The sequence below is a fragment of the Melitaea cinxia genome, chromosome 8, assembly GCF_905220565.1.
Source record: "Melitaea cinxia chromosome 8, ilMelCinx1.1, whole genome shotgun sequence".
Classification (NCBI taxonomy): Eukaryota; Metazoa; Arthropoda; class Insecta; order Lepidoptera; family Nymphalidae; genus Melitaea; species Melitaea cinxia.
The window spans coordinates 5030695-5044153 of record NC_059401.1 but is presented as its reverse complement, the minus strand read 5'-3'; the positions used below and the strand labels follow the sequence as shown (position 1 = coordinate 5044153).

General features: G+C 32.9%; 1 protein-coding gene across 1 annotated transcript in view; it reads left to right on the top strand.

The window, feature by feature from the left end:
• Window positions 1-777: 777 nt before the first annotated feature.
• LOC123655817 (actin cytoskeleton-regulatory complex protein pan1) overlaps window positions 778-13459 on the top strand; it is a 52226-nt gene continuing 39544 nt past the window's right edge. The window contains exons 1-2 of the mRNA XM_045591570.1: window positions 778-862; window positions 7341-7354. Of these exons, the coding sequence (XP_045447526.1) occupies window positions 778-862; window positions 7341-7354 (99 nt within the window). The remainder of the gene's footprint in view (window positions 863-7340; window positions 7355-13459) is intronic.

Genomic DNA, 13459 nt, shown 5'->3' with positions numbered 1-13459 from the left:
AATCGTAGTATATAGGGGCATGTCTAGTTTGCAAACGTGACGTTAGCCGGCCTTGGATGTCGGTTTACGTTCGGACTCGATCGGTTTCGTTTGCGATTTACTGTTGTCCCTTTCACACCCAATGACTACCTTTCAAACCATCTCGAATTTCCACACGCAAAGTTTCGAGGAAACTGATTCAACTGTCTTTCGTAGAATCATTTTAAATGTCATATTGAACTTTATCTCCTAACAAACAAAGTGCACTACCGTATGCATTTTCCTATGCCATTTACGGACAAACGTGCCTTATACGTCATAGTATAGTTCTTTCTCTTTTTGTCTGTCGCGCACAGCTGCCTCCGGTTAGTACGTTCAAGTTATTCGTAAGCAGTGGTCGTCCGTGTACAATTCACGCGTTTATACGTGGTCGAGAAAATCGAACCGTAACCGATTCGAATATCAAGTATTTTACAATTATTTTCTAATTGACAGTGCCTTACAAGTGTGGTGTAATAAAAGTTTAAGGCTGTTACTTTCCCTTTTCGTTCTGTTCCGATTTTAAACGTTTCTAAAGCTGTTGTTTTCCAAAACATTCATAGTTTGTATAATGTTACTAGAGGAAACAGTGCTATGAATCGGTACACAGTATAGGGAACTGTAACAATTGTCAGTGAGTGCGTGTGTTACGGCTCAGTGGTTTAGCGGTTTTCAGTGTCCCCCAGTGTTGAATTACTAGCGATACGTTCAAGTCCTGACTGATGGGAGATTGTGTTGGGTTGTGTCTAGAAGGGCGTCATGCGGGCTTTCGTGGTTGCGACTAGTGTCCCTAGAGACCAGCAAAACGGCGACTACGGAAACAACACCGGTCCTTGCACCACAGGTTCGTCATTTTAGATTTCGTCAGGAGTTTTTCAAATGGATATTGGATTTAATGTTTTAAGCGAGAGTCTATTAGTCATAAAAGGTTGTCTATATACCCACTTAACTGATTAATTTTCGTGCAGCAAAAACCGCTACAGTTAGAAACGTGAGTCTTTAGGAGTGGTTTCTTTTTATGACGTAGAGTTTAGTGATGATGTTTAAATATTATATTATATATTTTATAATTATTTCTAAGTAATTTATTTGGAGATAAAACATTTATCCGAACGGGGTTGGCAAATATTGTACGAGAAATAAACTACAAAATTGCTTAAAATATAGAACGAAATTTGTTCTCAAAGAAAAGCCATCTTTAAAATTATCTTGACTGTAATTTATTTATTTATTTATTTTATATACTTTTTTACATCTAAAATCTATTTGGATCGATATTAAAAATAGTCCTGCAAATCTGTCTCGGAGTTGATAAATTCTACTTGGTTAATGTTTTCTATCTGATTATTGAGTCTTAGAATGAAAACCTACTTCAGCGTTAATTCTAAATATGTAATGTGTCAAAATATGACTATCAAATAGAATGAAGAATATCCTGCACTATACTTGGCATCCCTTATGTCGTTATATTTCGATGTGTTATTGACGTTTACCGTTACTCTCCTATTTGTCATAGCCTGGTGACTGATGTTCTGTAGCCGTGTAATGTACTACGGTAAATCTCTTAATGAACACAAAAAGACTTGCCCTGACCATTGCACTCTAGATTAGCGCGTTCAAACAACTAAACACTTGCTTTGGTTTCATTAGATATGATATGAAGGTAATATCAATAAATAAATGTGTAAAACATACACGCACAGTTGTCTATTTTTAACTTATTGCCTATATTTTAAATAACAGCCCACTGGTACACATACATATTTATATATTTTAATGAATACATCAGATATTAGTCTTTGCCCCTGACAGTGTAGGAATCGAACCCACTTCACTGATGCGGAAAGCACGGTCACTACCAGCTGCGCCAACGAGCCAGTCAGATTTTAAGAATTTAATTTTTTTTTTAATTTATTTGAAGTACAAATTAGCAATACTGCATTTTTTTTAAGTTTCGATCAATATCAATAAAATTCAAAAACTTGTGCATGCCCCAAGAAGTTGCCGTCGTTCGTTAAGTAGTTCCGTTCTATTTTCACCGGGTAGGTACGTATATTCAAAAGAAAAAAATATTCCAACACGATTTAGTCATTTGCGAAACATAAATACGTCAAAAAATATTTAAAAAAAGTTAACAACTAGCAAATCGTTTGAAGGTTTCTCTTTTATATTTTTTGTTTAAAGTTAGCATGTACATGTTACAGCATTACAATAATTATATAGATACGTAGCGATTGATGTATCCGTAAATGACTATGTCAAGGTGTGGGCGACGACAAGTTTCTGGTTAGTAGTGTTGGCTGTAAAGTTTTGCGAATGCGTCGACTAGTCTAACCAGTTGAAGGCTATATTACAATGTGCATATTGCGAAATTTATAATTTTTAAAATTACATTTAATGGCATTTAGACACTACATACACAGTATATATATATATAGTAGTATATCTATGTTAATTGTGTACAATTAGTGGTACCTTTAAATTTTCAAAATAAAAAATTAAATAAACTTCAATTTTTAATTGAACAGAACTAAAAGATATGTACATACTTTATAAAATTAGTGATATTATAATGCACTAGATGAACTTTTAAATAAACAACGTTGTCCAAAGTTAATTTAATATAAATATTAAAATAAAGAAAGTTGTAAGGTATGTAGAATTCAACAAATAGGTTTACAACATCCCTTCCTTTCTTTTTAATTTAAAAATAATTAAAGGATAATATATTTTTTAGCCGCTAGTGTACACACACGGTCAACCACGTATAGTTTTCAACACAATATGATACTGTATATAGTCAGTCAGTCTCACCTTTCCTTCCGTTCCTAAGAAATCCAGACAACGTTTTCTGCAATATTTAATTTTATCCATAAAACCATTCATTTGAACCATTGCATTGCACTCGAGATGAGCCCGTGCAAACAGACAGACTGCTAATTGTTCCAGCTTAACATTGTAGTAGTTATTAACTGAAAAGCAGCATTTATAAATATTAACTCAACAAACTTTATGCCGACTATAAAATGCCAAACAACTAAATAAAGTTACTTCTTTTATGAATAAATCTTTTCTTAAAGCATTTTTTAAATTTCTTTTCTTTATATCACTATAAAAACTTAAACTCCTTTGTCAGACGACCCACTTTTAGAATATTTATCTCAGACCGGAAGGTATTTGTTTTTTTACGGCGTCCACCTGTCGATAAAAAGCGCCTATCGTTTTTTAAAATATAGGTAAATAAAAAAGGATTTTTTTATACGAGAACTTTCATTAGTTTTTGTCGTTGACTTTCGTAAGTGAAAAGTAAAAAAATTAGAGAGATACTTGAAATTTCATACTCCTCCGTCCGCGCAATATTCGTAAAAAGGGGTACAAAGTTTTTGATTCACGTTATTAATATATAGATGTCACAAAGCTTTGTTAGTTATAGTTAGTTTCACAAATAGAACAAATAACAAGTATCTTATAATTTTGATAGCAGATATCACGTATACCTACCATCAGTATCGTAAAAGCGTTTATCGTGAGAGACGGGCGTTATCTGACATTGGGGGCAGAGATTTCGTACTGTTTCATTTGCGGTTCAAAAGGACCACAACGCTACGACCTCTACCCGAGCACCGACAACAAAGAATTTACAACTATATCAATATTATTTAGTGAATAGCTTAGCTAAAAATCATTTCCAATTTGGTTTATAGTAATGCAGCTTAAATTGCAAAATTATCTCCTTACTTACTTGAATTTAACGGCTCAGCATTACACAAGCTATGCACATTTCCAAGTTGACTAAACCTTATTTGTGCCTCTACTTCTATATATTTCAAGTTTGCTCAGCGTGCGTAACGCAGTTAGTGTTGTTCGGATCCTTTCTATTTGTTATCTATAAATTGTCACAACATTACATTTTAGAGATACAATTAATTCGAAAAAAAAACGTGGTATTATGGACATAATAAATATAAAGGACATTTATTTATTTATTCGAAATTAATGATAATTATTTTTAATATGTTCTTTTAGTTCTGATGTGTAAGATTAATCGTGTAATATGAAGTTAGACACGTAAAATTGAATGATTAAAATTTTGTAGTCAATGTCGGTGACAAGCTCAGTGAGGCTGTTAACGTTTAGTCAATTCTGATAAATTATTAATATTCTTCTCTACCGCTAATGAGTGATATGAAAAATGAACGTTTATATTTGATTTCGTATTTTTTTAAAACATAATGAAACAAAGAATAAAATCATTTATTAGTGCTATTTTAAAAATAAATTCTTTTATATACATGGACCTTTAAATAAGTATATAAATATTTATAATTATTTTTAAATTTTACCTCTGATGAATAAAATATAGATTTTTTTTATATCTTAGTTTGTTTCATCGCGTGATAGATATAATATAAATAAATACTAAAATATTGATACCGTTTTACACATATTATGTACTGATGTAGGTACTAAGTCACATACAACCGCATTCGAAAGACTGCGGTTTCATACAAGCCTCGGTGCAGTCGTCTTGAACGGATGTTGACCTAAGAATTTTATACGTGCCCGGAATTTGTACTTCCATTTTGAACTTCTAGCAACGCATTCTTTTAACTTTGCAGAAATACAGCTCGGATGTTACATAACTGGTATTTACATAGGTTTTATAACTAGGAACATACTATCGGATGTAACTTACAATCGCGGCTTATGATTATACAGTCTGACGGATATCCGCTACTTAATGCTGACAGTTTCCACATGTATACGCAGAAATATTGACCAGATTTAGCGGAGGTAACACGCGTATGTCAATCGCGAGTCGCTACTGTGAGTTATGTCCGATAATGTTTCAGTCTCAAGTGACGGAAACGACGTGACCGGACTGGTCCATTAATAATGTCACTCAATAAAGCACGACTAGGTTTGAAGCTCTGACAAAAATAGAAAGTGTTAAATGCTTCACATTGACGCGCTGTTCTGAATACTCGTATAAGACAATGCTTTGCCACTTGATAAATGGTCCCTACTTTAGCTGCATAGGTAACTAGGATTCTTTTTTGAATTGTTTAAATAGTAAGCATAACACATTTAGCACGCTAATGAAGCCATTGTTTGAATTCAAATTTATTTCATCATTATTCAGCTCTAGCATATTGAAACTTTAACCCGAGAACAAAAAATATGATAATGATTATCCTACTTTTACTTCAATAGATCGATTTAACAAAATGTGACAAAAACACGAGATCTTTAAATTAAATTCATTTTATACGAAATTTTGTATAATTTCTTTTTATAATTACTAATGATTCGTGAATTGTTGACTTTGTTTCGACTTTAAGTTATTATTGAGTGCTTTGTAGTTTCAAGTAAAGAATTTCCTATTTTAATAGATTATTACAGTTTTTTTTATTCATAAGTTCTTCATAGAAATTATATTAATACAAAGATATAGTATTCTGGTTTAGGTATATTTAGGTGGAGGAATATTTATTATCATTGCTAAAAGTAATCTCTGAGAGACAATCACTATTACATTGAAATGCTAATATTTGGAATAGGTAAAAAAAAAACAAAGCTCCACCTGATTCGTTTGAAAGTTCTAAATTGAATTTAACTGTGACAAATTAAATCTTGCTACATTTCTTTGTGCTTCCGTTAATGAATAATAATTATTTCCCGTTATAATGAAACTGAAATATTATTCGGTCGGTATTATTTTTCTTTTAACCCGAGATCGTTCGCGAACTAGTCACGTTTGATTACACGAAGTCGATCGAGCGGAACGGACACCATGGGCACTTGTAGGAGAATGTCCAATGAAGCGAAAATTTAGTAAATTAATTGATCTTATGTAAATGGTGCGAAACCGACTTGTGTCGGAATGTAAATGATAATATTTGCCTATAAATTAGGTTAACCTTGTCTGCTCACTGTCACAGACGCAGTAACGTTCATAAAAAGTATTTAATCTAACTTGATTTGTAACTTTGTATGCACAAATCGAATTAGTACGATAAAGTATTCGAACGTAAAATAGGTTTATTCACAAGGTTTGCTTGTGTTACTAATATGTGTCATTGCATTTTTTAAGTAGACTCAAGGTACTGTCCACAAATATTAAATAGAAAAACTGTGTTTGACACAACCAATAATGAATATACATATAATTAAAATTTGCTTGTATTCTATAATAAGTTAAATAAAAAACTAGTTGTAAGACTTATCAAAACTTGACTGTAGTGTAAACCTATTATCTATATACAAATTGTTGGACGCAAAATGATGAAATTTAGCAGGGAGATAGTCAGTGCGCGTCCGCTAAGAAGGGACTTTTCGATAGGGCCGAATTAAATGGTTCTAAGGGCTTTTACAAGTTTGCATGAAAGTCCTTCATTTTTTTTATGCTATAGGCTTTGAAATTTGGCAGGAAGACAGTTAATAGTAAACGTCTATCTAATTTTGCGATAGGCCATATTAAGAAGTTAGTAAACGTTCGCTAAGTACGGATTTTATGACAGGACTGGATTTATGTAGTCTAAGGACTCGAACAAGTTTGTCTGAAGATCTTTCATTTTTCGTGTTACAAATACTACAAATTTATTTTAAAAGACGTTCAACAAGAACAGGCATTGAAATATTATACCTCTAAGGGCGTCAAATAGCGGTTGATATATTGTATTTGTCATACATCCGTCCGTCCACCATTTTTTAAAATTAGAAGCATGAAACTTAACTTTTGCACAAATGTATAACCATACATTTCAGCTTTAGTAGGAAATCTACCCTTAAAGGGATGAAATAGGGATTGAAAGTTTAAATGAAAATTTCGTCATATATTAAGCTGAATACATCACATTTTAGTTCAAAACTACTAATTAAAAATGAATAAACACGTGTTTCAGTTCATTTGTATGGAAAAACGTTATTTCTGGAGTTAGAAACTTTAAACTTTTTCCATAGACCACCGCATTTTTGAAATTGAGCGAAAATCACTCACATCGTTGACGTTTCGTATAAAAGTGGGTCCTTTTTTGCATAAATATTATTTTACCTTTTTTTGCATAAATATTTTGCTAGAACCGGGTAGGTATTTTTAAAAAATAGATAAATAAATAAATATTCAAATGGGTTTTTTTAGTCTTGATGTAATTTTTACACATCAATTAAACTAATCATATTAAACTTTTCATATCGGAAGTAGAAATTTTAGAAGCATAAATAAGTATACCAGGGCTTACGGAGTTTCTGTATGGATAACAGAGATTAATTCGTATCACTGAAATTACCTAAAATAGCTTGAGAAATCTAAGGGAAGACAGTTTTTCGCACAAGTGTTCCATGAAGTGTGATTGAGGGCGAGCTTTTCTAATAGTCTGGTAGTTGTAACTTGTAACTAACGAAAGATGAACCATAAATGTAGTGCAAGGAGGTTATAAATTGTTGTAATATAATTATTATACTATATAATTATAAGCCCCTCTTTGTAAATATTATCTATGTCTACGTGAGTGAAGCCGCGAGGTGCAAGGAGGTTATAAATTGTTGTAATATAATTATTATACTATATAATTATAAGCCCCTCTTTGTAAATATTATCTATGTCTACGTGAGCGAAGCCGCGAGCAACTGCTAGTAATTGCAAAAAATTAAAAAATTTGCCATTTTTAATGCAAACGTTTGAATCTTGCATGAATCGATTTAATATATGTTTCGCTCGTTTCAACCCAAGTATTTACATTGTAATATTTACCTGTAGGTTAGCGTACATATAACGTCGCGATTCATCGAACGATTGACATTGTGACTGAATGAAGGTCGTATACGTACGTACGTGTCAGTTTACAATAAGAAAAATCTATATAGCATCGATTGCTGTTCCTGAAAATTCGATTACGATTGTTCTGACCCTAAATAAAAGTAAAAGAATAAAAGAGTATTCATCGATAACACCCGTAACAAATTATCGAATTATTTTACTCTGCCTTGACATAATAGTAATTATAATATAAATGAGATAGCAATTTTCTTTATTATACCGCAATTTCGATTTAAGTATACAATTTCGGTATCAATAAAGTGGTATAGAACGTTTCGTAACGAAACATTAACACACTTGTATAGTACTTAATTGTAGTTGTTACAGTTACACTACTTCCGTAATTATCAAAATTATACGTCAAATATAGGGCCCCAGTATGATACTAATAAGCTATTTAATTACGTAAATATCAGAAGTAAACCCGGCGACTGTGTGCTCTTACACCATTATTATTTACTTATGCAATGACCATACATACGTATATTTTAAAATATTGTGATATACTAGCGATACTAACTATTGACTACTGACAGAATAATTTTGTTCAACTCAAGATTACATGACTATTTATGAGTACGCAGTGCAAAAATAGTATGATTCTGTAATAGAAGAAATTTAAATTTGTTACATATTATCTTTTAATGACGAGTCATTACATTCAGCTTTACCAAGGCGTCATGCTTTTTGTAAAAATTTAAGAACCTCGTAGATCGAAGTTCGAAGATTCATAGGTACTATCGTTAGAATATATATGGCCGGGGTCGTATCGTATTTGATTACGTATGAATTAGTAAATATTCAATGTATCGATTACTTTATTGTTTTATTAATAATCAATTTATTTATCAATAACGAAGAATTTGTTGATAAACTTCGCCTACGATTTTTATTAGATAGGAAAATACTATTATTTTATTATATTAATTTTGTTTTGTTAGTTAATCTTATTATATGGTTTTTACAGTATTTACTTTTTAATAAATATACCATAAATGTTTGTATTAAATAGAAGCTCAATAACGTTACTTTTGCTGTGCGACCTGAATGTTATCTAATCACATATATTTTCTTTTTTACAGGTAAGCTACACACTTTTTAGTTTAAGCGTCTTTACAATGTTGCGTCGGGTAAGTTGTAAGAAGAATGCGAATGCTTAATATGATTTATTTTAAAATAACCGTTTTGGGTCAAGTGAAACAAGTTAATGTTTTTATTTACAACAGGTAATAAATCAGAACTTAGTTGGAGCCATTCTCATATTTATTATTTCTTATTTGCTCCAAATTATAAACAGAGCCCTACCTAAAAAACTAAATTGATTTAAATTTGCACATTTAAACGTAATTTTTCATTATAGGGTAGCTACTACTTAAATAAAGACTGTCTGTCTGACTGTGAAACCTTTTTTTACATTTATCCATTGAATATGTATAAGATTATTAATATAAAACTTAGTTGCGGTACAAATATGTTTTTAATGATAAAATAAATCACCAATTGTTGTTTCTGATGACAATTAAGATATTAAATGATTTTGTGACGCGATTTACATGCTGTCGTTTTATTAATGTGGACGTTAAAATATTCCTCTCACATCTTTGATGCATAAGAAAACTATATCATAGTAATGTGACGTTGACGCGTCAACTACGTAGAGTACCGTTTAACGGACTAGCTAAATTGAACTTTATTATTATAGCAATAAACCGTAAGGCTGTCGAAGCTGTCGGCGGGGAAGCCGGGCCACTAACCCATTTATGAACGGTGGGCGGTAATTGAATTACGTTCCTCTGACGCCGTAGACGATTCACTTGAAATGTGACTCTTAATGTTATAGTATACGTAATACGGGTAGCTTGTCTTGCTGGGCTTGACTCCTCCGATTCTTATGATACAGACGATAATCTTATTTATTTATACTACGTTCGAACATAGATTGGACATATATTGAACGTAATTTGTTATAAAAAATAGCTTTCGATTCTTTTCTAATATTGAATTATGTTCTCCCGTATATTGAAAAACCGACTTCAAAAAAGGAGGAGGTTCCTCAATTCAGTTTTATTATATAGACAAGTATGTCGATGTAATTGAAGTCTGTTTTTTCGTTTGCTAGCAAACAATATTATTCCATTAAATTTCAGGTATTTCTGATGTAAAAACACTAAAGATACCTATCAAACATTAATACTATAATTTATACTATTTTATAGAAAAATGACGCCGCGTTGCCGCAACGGTTACAGCCATGGATTGTACCTGTTGCGCTGGCGGTTGCGGGTTCGATCCCCGCACATGACAAACATTTGTATTGGCCATACAGGTGTTTGCCGTGGTCTGGGTGTTTGTGCAGTCCTTGTGGGTCTCCCCACCGTGCCTCGGAGAGCACGTTAAGCCGTCGGTCCCGGTTGTTATCATGTAGGTACATCTGATAGCGATCGTTACTCATAGTAGGGAATATATCCGCCAACCCGCATTGGAGCAGCGTGGTGGATTAAGCTCTGATTCTTCTCCTACATGGAGAAAGAGGCCTATGCCCAGTAGTGGGATATTACAGGCTGAAGCGTAGTCGTATAGAAAAATACTGTATAATCGATAACATGTAATCAGTTTACTTGGATAATATATAGTTCTCGTTTTAATGAACACAATTTCATATTCCGTGGCGTTGTGATAAAACAACATTTCTTAACTGTTATCTCAAAAACATTGATAATAGTAATTATTACAGCAGACTTTCCTGTATGTTTTTATTTTTACGTATATTATAATCGTGAATGAAATGAGAAATCGGACATTAGTTGGAATGTATATCGTTAAAAGTTATGATATAAACGATCCACGGACGTAAAGATGACGAAAGTCGGATCTTGGAAAGTTGTGTAATAAAAGCAATATTTTTGCAATTTGTCTATTACGTTTTAATTAATTGAGAAATCTTGGCGATCTGTTTTATTGTTAGCGTGACTGTTACCAGTCTGAGGGAGTCACGTCGTTGAATGAAATCGAATACCACGTGCATTTTTATATTTCTCATATGGATAATGCGACTTTCTACAATTTTTCGGTAACGCAGTATAATGTTCTAAATGTTCACTTTTATAACCCTTTGAATAATCTTTACTATGAACAAAATATACTACACCAAGGTAAGTCACAATACTTTTAAAATAAATACTCATTTTGTATTACCTGTCAACAATTAAATTCGAGACACAAGTCGCGCTTATGTAACGCGTTAAACGGTTGAAACATAATGATTACGCTTGGTTTTTTTTGATAAAATGATTATGGCTACAGACCTGTTGTTTGTAATCGGGACCCGGCACTATGTCGTCATCATGGTGCCGCCGACCGTGAAGCCGCTTCCGTCGCCATTTCCGTCTCCCACCATGAATTATCTCGACTGTTAAATCGAAACCGTAATCCACTCGCGATCCTGACAATAAGGTCTCGAACAATACCTTCGCATTTCTCTAGATTAGGTCGTGCACGAAGTGTTTCGTTCTGTCGCACCGCGATAAATTGATGTATATAAACGTAGGTACATAATGGAAATACTAATATAACAACGACTGCTGGAAACCTACATCAATATTGTTCATTGATTTTAAATATCATCGTCAGTTGTAGTCAAAATATATTCACTGCTGTAACAATTCTTGTAATGCTTAAATCTATTCACTCGATGTCCAAATGGTTTACTTATAAGTATTAAAAGTTAAATCCTTTTAATTTTATCATTATGGAACCACTTTACGACCAAAACTTTTTACGTGATCCTATATATAAAAAATTATAGCGTTCATGATATGTCACGTGGGAATTAAATGAATTTTCTAAGAGAGATCTTGAAAGGCGTCGAACGACAAGAAATCAGATCTCGGAAAACTACGCTTCATCTCATGTAGTATTCTATGACACACCGATGTGATATAGGTAGGCCTATTATATTTCGTATTGCCTAGATAAGTACGTACACTAACTAGGGCGTAGAGAAATGGTTGGCTTGCTCTTTGGCTATATTTATAACGCTTAGCCTACAATCGTATTTACGCATTCGCTCCAGCGCTATGGCTCTTCGACCGTAAAAAAGTTAGAAACATGCGTATATATATTGTTTTCTAATTTTTATGCTAATTTCACTCATTATAATGAAACAACTTTTTCGGATTTTATCGCGGCTTATTGCTGCAGATACTTCACCTCACGTGACCATAGTTGCTGTAAAGTATCCGAAACGTCGAGCATTTCGATAAACCTCGATAAAATCCGAAAAAGTTGTTTCATTATACCTATATATAATTAAAAATATTTACGGCTAAGTTTTGTAGATGGTTTGCAAATCCATATTTATGAGATATTAGATGATTATCAAGACTGGCTTGGTTGTATAATTTTGTTGCCAATTTAATATATGAGGAGAAAGTGTCCTCAAATTTTTTGAATTTGAAACAAATGTTTAAAATGTTAAATTATTTAAATTTTCTAATCTAAATAAATAATTTTAAATGATTGGTTCACTGATACTACTGAGGGTAGGGACGGCAGGAAATATCTTGCTCAAAATACCACGATTGGGGAAGTACCTCGACCTTACAAATGATCACAACTAAATAATACCTACTGCTCTCAGGCAGAGTGTTGTGTTATTTTGTTGTTGTGGTGAGTGAGGGTGACCCGAGCTGATGGGGAGTAGGGTCGCAAACGCGCATGCGATGCTTCTGGTGCTGCAGGCGGTAATCGCTTATATCAGGTGAGCCGTACGCTTGCTTGCTGTAATGTAGCTTAGCTTAGTAAAAAAAATGAGAATATATATCAACTTTATTTGACATATCTTATTACCTAGATATATGGTGTATGTTTGTAAGCCTTCAAGGCTTAGAATATAAAAGTAATTAAGAACAAGAAAAAATATTTACAGAATGGCCTCGTATACATCAATAAAATAAAAGAACCAATTAGTACCTAACTACTATAATAATGTTTATATTATGTAGACCATTTTGGGACATCTCATAGATCAATTATGTTCCCTGCACTTGGAAATGAGTAGTTACTCATTAACCGTGACGTAGAATAGAAAGTGTTGCCTAACAATGCGGCGAAATGTCTGCACCGCATTTATAAAACGTGCTGTGAATTATTCTACAGATTGATTTTAATCCCTGATGCCGATAAGACTGGATCATAAAGTTTCTGAATTAAACAGAGAAAGTGTCCCACTCTCAGAACAATCGATTGTAACTCATTGAAGTGTCACCGTATGATAAATGTCCTAGCTTTCAAGAAACAATTTCATAATAGATCAGACTAAACCAGATGCATCTCGGTGTACGCTTCAAAAGTAACCCGCTCGGTACTATTTAAAGCTAACGATAATATCTATATATATCATTCGAGTTTACCGTAAACGGACTCGGTTTGATTCAAGGAAGTGACTAAGCCAACGCTATGTAGGAGGTGAAAGAATTATGTTAAAATGTTTAATGTTGACCCAGATATCTGGCTCGTGGCGCCCAACGATTCCTTGTTTATGAGTTAATTGAAAATAAAAAATATGTAAATAATGTCTGAAAACAAATTGTAACGAGCTCGGGTAAAGTTAAACGAGAAAAC